General features: G+C 33.2%; 1 protein-coding gene across 1 annotated transcript; it reads left to right on the forward strand.

Annotated features, from left to right (window-relative positions):
* Positions 1 to 723: 723 nt before the first annotated feature.
* LOC108463023 (monofunctional riboflavin biosynthesis protein RIBA 3, chloroplastic) lies at positions 724 to 3,291 on the forward strand. Its single transcript, XM_017762958.2, has 7 exons — positions 724 to 938; positions 1,026 to 1,350; positions 1,441 to 1,662; positions 1,745 to 2,070; positions 2,370 to 2,499; positions 2,580 to 2,876; positions 2,946 to 3,291. The coding sequence occupies exons 1-7, from the start codon at positions 898 to 900 to the stop codon at positions 3,210 to 3,212; spliced, it is 1,608 nt and encodes a 535-aa protein (XP_017618447.1). The 5' UTR covers positions 724 to 897; the 3' UTR covers positions 3,213 to 3,291.
* Positions 3,292 to 10,062: the final 6,771 nt, after the last annotated feature.

Raw genomic sequence — 10,062 nt, forward strand, 5'->3', positions numbered from 1 at the left:
AAACGGTAAGAAATTAAATAATGTGAAATTAAAATATATGAACTAAATCTTAGTAAAAAGATAAAATTATAAGATTTAATTGTATTAGACATCCAAAAACTATGATCTTCAATCTAAATTGATCTCTATAATTTAAAACATTTTAATTACATACCTAAATTAAATTATGAATGTTATATTAATAAAGTGTTTCCATTATTAAAATAGTTAATATAATTGTTAAACATCATACCAACTTTTACATGACATAATTTAAAATGAATATTGAGAAAATATAAAGTAAAACCCTCGAAGCCAAGATAATTACTAGGTACATTTTCACAATATTCATTTATTTTTATTTTCATTTTAAATTATGTCACTCGAAATATGATGTTTAATTTAATTGTTAAATTAACGATTTTAATAATAAAAATTTTAATATAGCCTCGATATTTTAAAAATATAATTACAATAAATTAAAATTTGTGTAGTAATTTAGAATGAATTAACTCAAATTATAATTTGTCCAAACATTTCACGGGGGCTTTATTTTTTTCTCTGTTTTAGAAAGAAATTATTTATCCTTTTGTCACTTCTCCAAGTCCAGAATGTGACAATTTAAATACAGGATAAGGACTAAATAGATAATTAGGTTGAGCAAAAGAGATTAAAATTTTTTCATTGTTTAATATGTTTGGATGGGGTAAGAAAATGACAGGTTTGCTTGAAACATAGAGGGCCATTCATGTCATTGTGATTAACATCATATGGATTGGCTACAAAGTGAAATGCCATCCACAACTACAGGTACCCCTTCTATTCTTTCCATACAAAACACCAATAAAGCTAGTAGAGCAGATCCTGCCATCTCAATTATATATATATATTTCTTTCTTTTCCTCCGACTTTCATTCCATGGATTGTGCTTTATCTCCTCAGATCTTCATAAACACAAGGTATAAATTATATGGTACATATGTGAACTATGATTAAAGTTGTCCTGTTTATGTACTGAGATTACATGGTGGTTCATTTTGTTACAGATTTCCTAGGTGTGTGGCCATCAGACAAGGAGTTGAAATCAGGCTATACAGAAAAAGATGGTTGAATTCTAGTTGCTGTGCTGTGGGGGTGTCTGAGATGGGTGCTGGCAACCTGTTTGATGATGGGTCCTTGAAAGGGTCTGAAAATGGGTCATTGTTGGGTGCACTTGGTGACTCAGTTTTACCACCATTTGGAACAGTGGATGCTGAAATTACCCCAGAAACCGTTGATTTCTTTGTTAGTGATGCAGAAGGTGATCCTGACTGCCCTTCTAAAGGATTCTCTTCCATTGACCAAGCATTGAATACAATACGCCAAGGAAAGGTTAGGAGCCCCCACTGTCATTCAAGTTTAAGTCCTTTTTGTATGTATTGACTATATCACTCGCTCAATGCCTTTGTTTTTTTCTTTTAGTTTGTGATTGTTGTAGATGATGAAAATGAGGATTTTGAAGGAACCCTTATCATGGCAGCTTCTCATGCAACTCCTGAGATGATGGCTTTCATGGTAAAGCATGGCTCAGGCATTGTTTCCGTAGGTATGAAAGAGGAGGACCTTGAAAGGCTTAAGCTTCCATTAATGTCACCAGAAAGTGAAGACAAAGATTCTTCTGCCCCAACTTTCACAATCACAGTGGTATGTATCATGTATGGTTTCTCAGTATTAGCATATTTGAAGCTTGCTGCAATAGTTTATTTCAAATTGTGTGCTTCGTTAGGATGCAAAAACCGGTACATCAACTGGAGTTTCGGCATTGGATAGGGCAAAGACTGTTCTTGCACTGTCTTCCCCGGAGTCGAAGCCTGATGACTTTAGAAGACCAGGTCATATATTTCCTCTCAAGTATAGGAATGGTGGGGTTTTAAGAAGAGCTGGTCATACTAAGGCTTCGGTCGATTTGGTCATCCTCACCGGTTTAAGGCCTGTTTCAGTTCTTTCAACTGTTGTGGATCCAGAGGAAGGTTCTATAGCATCTTTGCCATTTATAAGAAAGTTGGCTTTGGAGCATAGCATACCAGTTATTTCCATAACTGATCTCATTAGGTGAGCTATCAAAATATGTCTTGGTTTCTCAATGTGACTAGGTAGTTTCAAGTTTTAGCTACATAGGCTCTATCCATTGATTTACTTGAGACTTGAATGACATTGCTCATCCACCCTAGATACATTGATATTGTTAAAGATCTAATCACATACGAAAATGATGAGCTCGGTTACATAACACGAGTATATTACTCATAGAAGGACCCTATACCAGAATCTGTGGAAATTTTGTGCTTGTTGTGTACTATTGCCTTCTCAAGGATTAGTTGCAGGCTAATTTTGGGCTGCTATTTTTGAAGGTACCGGAGAAAGCGGGAAAAGCTCGTTGAAAGGACAGCTATTTCACGTCTGCCAACGAAATGGGGTCTATTTCAAGCATACTGCTACCGTTCGAAGCTAGATGGAACAGAACATATAGCAATTGTTAAGGTAAATTCACTTTGTTTTCTTTATAAACTTAAAGCTGTCCAAAAAGTATGCCAAAGCTGATACTCTCTTTTGCAAAATAGGGTGACATAGGGAATGGACAAGATGTTCTTGTAAGAGTTCACTCAGAATGTTTAACCGGAGATATATTTGGATCAGCAAGATGCGACTGTGGCAACCAGTTGGATTTGGCAATGCAGTTAATCGAGCAAGCCGGTCGAGGAGTTGTGGTTTACCTTCGAGGTCATGAAGGGCGAGGGATAGGACTCGGTCACAAGCTAAGAGCCTATAATTTGCAAGATCAGGGCCATGACACAGTTCAAGCCAACATTGAACTTGGTTTAGCTGTTGATGCTCGTGAATATGGTATTGGTGCCCAGGTTAGTCTCCATACATCAATTTTGAACATGTTTCCTGCATCATTTAGTTATGGTTTCAACGAACTGCAGATTTTGAGAGACGTAGGGGTTCAAACCATGAGGTTGATGACTAATAACCCAGCCAAGTTCACAGGCCTGAAGGGTTATGGGTTGGCTGTGATTGGAAGAGTGCCTGTTTTGACACCCGTTACAGAGGAAAATAAGAGGTACTTGGAAACAAAACGTACCAAGATGGGTCATATTTATGGCTCTGATCTCCAAGGACCATTGGCTCCTTTCATTAAACCATCTGTAAACAAGAAAGAATCATCTGATGGGGAGCCAAACCCTGAATAATATATACATATTCATCTTGGCTTCTGCTTTAGAAGCAAACGTGATTCACTTCATATAGAAACAAAATTTTCAAATCCAATGGATACAACATTCTTTTATATATACATGTGTATATTATGCATGCTTATACATCATTTGAATCACTTGGGTATTGAAGACAATGGGCATTGATGTACTTTTTAAGTGTTTGCTTATCATATTCAGCATGGAATTTTCATTCCCCACCCCTCATACATTTCAGAATATTTTGAAGCCAAACAATAGCTGCATTGGCATGTGAAACTTGCTAAAGTGTTGAAGTGAAGGAGGTTCTACGCTTCAAACATTTTAGCTTATCACACGTAGCATATGGAAAAGCAAATAAAATAAAAAATTAAAGTGACTTGGTAAGATATCATATATATATATATAATATAATATAAAAAAAGTACAGGAGTATCTATGGAATCATCGAGTTTCGGGTCTGTAATTCTAAAATGTTTTTAATTATATTAAATGTGGGTCTCGTCTTTACAACTAAGTTTTAAATATGATTTTTTATCATTTTTAATTAAAATTTATTTATAAATTTTAATGATTTTGTATAAAATTACAGACATATTTAAATATTTCAATTTTAAACCTATAATTATAATTTGTTTTATTGATGATGTATTAACACATCAATTGATAATAATAATTACATTGATAATATATGAAATCATATATTAATATTATAATTACATTTTAAAAATATTCTCATTAATCAATAAGGGTATTAAATATGATATGATAATCACGATGTATAAAAGGTTCAAAATTATAACTAATATAATATCATTATCAATTAATTATTATCGATTTTATATCTCTTAACCTATTAATCAAATATAATTACAAGATATTTTTAAAAATATAATTGTATATATATATATTAAAAGAAGCTATGAAAACAAAAATGACAACTTTAAGTTTTAAAATACTTCATTTTTAAATTATATTTAAAAGGATCCTATTTTTAAGGTGTCTCCTCCGATAACAATCCGTTTTAATTTCTAAGATCATACTTTTATGAAATTACATAATTATTTAAAAATTTTAATTTTTTAAAAATTAAAATTTTAAAACAGTTTAACATGCCTATTTTAAAATAAATTATTTAATTTTTCAAATTTTATAAGTTTAGATAAATATTTAAAAATAGTAAAATATATTAAAACACATTACAATTTGTTAATTAAACATTTAAATTAAATATATTTTTATTGTACTTTAATTAAATAAAATTTAATTTAAGTGAAAATTATTTCAAAATTATTAAATATATTTTAATTTATAAACATAAAATTGACCCATGATGAAAACTTTGTAAAAATCATATTTAACTTATCACATCTAGTAATACTGTAGTATATAGGAAATCAAATAAAAAAATTTAAAGTAACTTAGAAAGATAAAAATGAAATGAAAAACAAACATCAAATAAATTTTTTTACTATGGTAAAATAGCAAACAGCTTTTATTTTGAAAAAATTTTCTTTACCATTAGATTTTAGGCACTTCCACCCTCCACTTCTCATAAAAAAATTATTTTCTTATTAATGCCATTAATCTCTATTTAGGTTAATTAAAATTTGATTATTTTGATCGATTAAATTGATTGTACGGAAAATTAATAATCCAATCAAGTCATATGGTGTCATAAAACCAAAAAGAGAATTGAACGGGTAACAAAAATTGATTGAATCAATTAAGAAAGCTAGTTCAATCAAATTAAGGATAGTTTAAATATTTTATTTTAATAATTAACAATATTTAATTTATTAAATATTAAAAATTAAGAGATTGACTTAGAATTTTATTTAATAAAAGAAAAACTTGAAAAAAGTTAAGTTTAATTATAATTTTTTATCAATTGTTAATATTATATTAATTTATTTTTATAAGTATTAAATTAATATATTAATTTTTATTAAATTTTATTTTAAATTGAAATTAAATAGTAGAATTTTATAAAAATTAAATTTTAATGTCAAAATTCAATCGAATAAAAGTAAAGTTGTAAAATTTAAAATAAATTTAAAATATAATGGTAAATTTATCTTTAGCTTATAAATACAATATCAAATATCAATAAAATAAGCCTTTTGTGAAACCCTAGCAACCAAGAGTGCTTCCTATAGTGTCTTGGAGAAGGCAGTAGTATTGCAGCTTAGGATAAAGGAAAGTGGTGGTGACGTTGGGGTAGGGAGAGATGAGATCGGGCTTTTAGCTGAAGAACTCCTTCAACTCTCAGTCAAAGGATCGATGGTGGTGCCGAGTGAGAAGTCTAATCTGATCTGCACAATTTAGACTGAAAAATTGTATAATCAATATAGTTTTAAAGCACAAATGAGGAGTATATGGAATACAAGAAAGAAATTTGAGTTTCAGACGGTAAGGCAGAATTTGTTCTTAACTGAATTTGATCTTGAAGAGGATTTAGAGACAATAATGGAGAGGAGACCATGGCTTTTCATTAAGAGTCTTATTTTATTTAATAGGTTATCTTAACCAGTAGAAAGAACTAAGATTTGGCTTATTTCTTCTCCTTTTTGGTTGAAAATAGGGGCGTGTTTACCAGAGTACGACAAAAAAGATCTGTTGCATGCAATTGGAGTCACATTTGGAGGTTTAATAAGATCCGAGATCAATGGTGAGGTGTGTCGTCTTAGGATCAATTTAAATGTACAGAAGTCGCTTCGACGAGGTATTTTTGTCTCAATTAATAATATGACTAAGTCATGGATCCCTTTTAAGTATGAAAGTTTACCAATGTTTTGCTTTGGTTGTGGACGAATGGGGCATAGCTTTAAAAAATGCTCAGTGCTAACTCCAACAGAAATAAGTAAAATAGGTGATGATTCACCCTACACACTAGCTTTGAAAGCAGAATCTAATTTAATTGGGAAGGAATGTGTGAAATTTAGAACGATTTTAAGGAGAGAAGGGACTCAATGCTCGTATATAGGAGTGGAAGAATCGGTTCTAAGAAGGGCAGAACGCATAAAGAAGGAATAAATATGAATGGGATGCAAATAACGAAGCTCAATGGAGATGGTACAAAGGACGATATGGAATAAGAGGACACATCAATAGCTAAGGATGATGACCAGCTGGTGGACAATAAAAATCAATCGGGTAATGAGTCATGCTCATCTAAAAAGAAAGGATGGAGAAGAATCGGTCCAATGGCTACTTTGATACAAAGCAGGGAGGTTAATAATAAGAGGAAAAGGAAATTTATGGAGGAAGAATGTGTAGTCTGGTGTTTGGAGGGTGGACAAGAAGAAGGAGTTAAAAGAGCGAGATGGGAGAGTTTAGAGGAAGGTGAGGAAGTCTGGCCTTAAGTAATGAATGAGATCACGGAGGAGAATAATCTTTCTGAATGCACAAAATCGATGGCTGCCAACTGGCAAGCCGACCGGACGCCATGAAACACATTAGTTGGAATGTCCGTGAGATTGGGGAATCCACGGATAATAAGAAGGTTACGATATTTTCTAAAGCAGCATAATCCCCATATAGTCTTCTTAATGGAGACACAAATTAACAAGCAACACTTGGAGATGGTCAGGAGAGGTTGGGGTTTTTTTAATGGTATCGATGTTGAAGCGAAAGGTTCGAGAGGTGGATTAAGTCTAGCGTGGAATGGTGATATTGCAGTTACTTTGAGGAGTTTTTCTAAACATCATATTGATGTCATAGTTAAGGAGGACGATGACAAAGAAGAATAGAGATTGACAGGTTTCTATGGCTCACCTTATGTTCAAGATAAGAGTGTTTCTTAGGACTTACTAAGGAAACTAGGACAAGATAAAAATCATCCATGGTTAGTATGTGGAGATTTCAACAAAATCTTGTACTCGTTTGAAAAAAGAAGAGGGGTACCAAGGGAGGAGCGAAGAATGAAGGTTTTTCGGGAAACTTTAGAAGTGTGCCAACTAGAAGATTTGGGATTTAAGGGAACTTGGTATACATGGGAAAGAAGGAATTTGCCAGAAACTAATATAAGAGAAAGACTTGATAGAGAAGTTGTAAATGATAAATAAATGCATATCTTTCCAACAGGTAATATTTGACATTTATCTCATTCAATATCGGATCATTATCCACTCCTTTTAAATACAAAGGGGGAAATAAGTATATGGGAATTCCAAGATTTAAATTTGAAGTATGGTGGACTCTAGAAGAGACAATGGAAGAAGTAGTTAAAGATTTATGGGAGTCAACCAGGGGTACAATAGTGGAGAAGTTGGAACGGCTACAAATAGACCTGAAAGATTGGGAGTGAACAATTAAAGAAGGGAGGGACGGATTAAAGAAAAAGTTTACAAGGGATCTTGAGATGATGTTGGCGGAGGAACAAAGTGATGAAATGATTGCCAAAATTATAGATACAGAAATTTCTCTTAATTTAGGAATTGACAAAGATGAGATTTATTGGGAATAAAGGGCAAGAGCAAACTGGCTTCAAGCAGGTGATAAGAATTCAGCCTTTTTTCATAGATTTGCTTCTTATCGTCGACGAGTGAATATAATCAATGTGTTGGAGACAGAGGAGGGAGGAAAGGCTACAGATTCTAACAAGATTAGTGAAGTGGCTACTCTATTTTTTAAAAGCTATTCAAGACAAATGGTGTCGGAGATTTATCTCATCTTTTAACGGGCATTGAAAGTAGGGTTTCAGCAGAGGTCAATGATGCTCTATTATCAACTTTTACAGAAGAGAAAGTGTATTCGACATTGAAAGATATGGGGCCTACTAAAGCCCCAGGACCGGATAGTTTTCCAGCACTATTCTTTCAAAAATACTGGTACATAGTAGGTAAAGATGTCACTAATTTTTGTTTGGGAATTTTAAATAAAAGTCAGAATTTTGGCTCTCTTAATCAAACAGATATTGTGTTGATCCCAAAAACTCAAAATCCTACAAGTCTAATCAATTTTAAACCTATCAGTTTGTGTTTAGTTCTTTACAAAATAGTGGCAAAGGCAATAGCTAACAGATTTCAAGGAGTAATTGGTAGGTGTATTGATGAGGCACAAAGTGCTTTTATACCGCGAAGGTTAATATTTAATAATGTGATATTGGCCTATGAGATATTACATTCTTTTCGGCAAAAGCGAACAGGACTGAAGGGATACATGGCGGTTAAACTTGATATGAGCAAAGCATATGACAGAGTTGAATGGGGTTTTCTTCAGGATATCATGTTGCAAATGGGTTTTGCCAATAAATGGGTGGAATTGATTATGAAGTGTATTTCCACAACATCTTTTGCGGTTAATATAAATGGGAGTAGAGGAAGAACTTTTCAATCATCTCGAGGTCTACGTCAGGGAGATCCACTAAGCCCTTTTCTTTTTCTTGTATACAGTGAGGGCCTCTCATCGTTGATAAGATTGGCAATTAAAGAGGATGTGGTAAAAGGTGCAAAGGCTAGTAGGAGAGGACCAGTAATATCATATTTGCTTTTCGCAGATGATTGTATATTGTTTGGTGAGGCATCAGATAAGGGAGCGACAACACTTAAGGGTATTCTGAAGGAGTACGAGAAATGCTTAGGTCAATGTGTAAATTTCAATAAATCCACTATTTTTTACGGTTCGAATACTCCAGAAAGGAGGAAAGCTGAAGTCTCGACAATATTAGGGGTACGAAGCTCTACAAATCTAGAGAAATATCTCGGTCTTCCCAATGTGGTTAGTAGGAGGAAAAAAGAGTCATTTCAAAACCTTAAAGAGAAGGTTCATTCAAGAATCCATGGGTGGAGTACTAGATTTTTATCACAATGAGGTAAGGAAGTTTTTATAAAATCAGTACTTCAGGCTATCCCAACTTATGCGATGTCATGTTTCCTTCTTTCAGCTTCTTTTTGTAAAGAATTAGAAAGCAGTTTTGCTAAACTTTGGTGGCAGAAAGCATAGGGCAAAAGAGGAATTCATTGGTGTCAATGGAAAAATTTGTGTCTTTCTAAAGAAGAGGGTGGAATGGGATTTCGAAGTATGGCAAAATTCAATATCGCTTTGCTTGCAAAACAAGGTTGGCGAATTCTAAACAATCCAGATTCTTTAGTAACACAAGTTCTCAAAGGAAAATATTTCCCGAATGATAGCTTTTTAAAGGTACAGTTGAAGAATAATGTTTCGTACATATGGAAGAGTATATGGGCCGCTCGAAGTACTGTTGAAATGGGATTATGTTGGAAGGTAGGTAGGGGCTCGGATATTTCAGTACTTAATGATGTGTGGGTACTAGAATTGAAAAATATCAGATTAACGTCTTTAGTTACTGATATGAGTGATTTTAGAGTTGCTGAGCTGATTGATATTAATAGCAGATCATGGAAAAAAGAGCTGATAGAAGTTACCTTTCCAGAGGAAGTAGTAGAGAAGATCCTTCAGACATCGTTGGTAAAAGAACCCCATGAAAATTTTCAAGCCTGAAGTGGTGAACCCTCGGGAGAGTTTACAGTGCGCAGCACCTATAAACTATTACAAAACATAGAAGAAGAGCCTAGAGCTTACGCTTTACAAAACGACTACAAGGAATTTTACAAAAAGCTATGGAGTACAAATATTCCCTCAAAGATAAAAATTACAGTCTGGAAAATTTCAAAAATTTTCTTAGCTACAAGGGCCAATATGTATCAATGGAAAGTTTTAAATATCATAGAATGCCCTCGATGTGGACGAGGATCAGAAAGTATGGACCACCTATTCGGAGAATGTTCAATTTCAGTAACAGTATGGAAAGAATTATCATATCAGTATGTGTTACAATAACGATTTGGGTGTTTTTGCAGAGTTCTCCATCTCAGAGTAAGGT

This window comes from Gossypium arboreum, chromosome 1 (genome assembly GCF_025698485.1).
Source record: "Gossypium arboreum isolate Shixiya-1 chromosome 1, ASM2569848v2, whole genome shotgun sequence".
NCBI classification, from domain to species: Eukaryota; Viridiplantae; Streptophyta; class Magnoliopsida; order Malvales; family Malvaceae; genus Gossypium; species Gossypium arboreum.

Excerpts from the sequence above, each read along its gene's own strand:
- LOC108463023 (XM_017762958.2), top strand. The coding sequence starts at position 898 with ATGGATTGTGCTTTATCTCCTCAGATCTTCATAAACACAAG. Across the intron at positions 1,663-1,744 it reads CAACTTTCACAATCACAGTG|GATGCAAAAACCGGTACATC; the intron begins GTATGTATCATG and ends GTGCTTCGTTAG. Across the intron at positions 2,500-2,579 it reads AACATATAGCAATTGTTAAG|GGTGACATAGGGAATGGACA; the intron begins GTAAATTCACTT and ends TTTGCAAAATAG.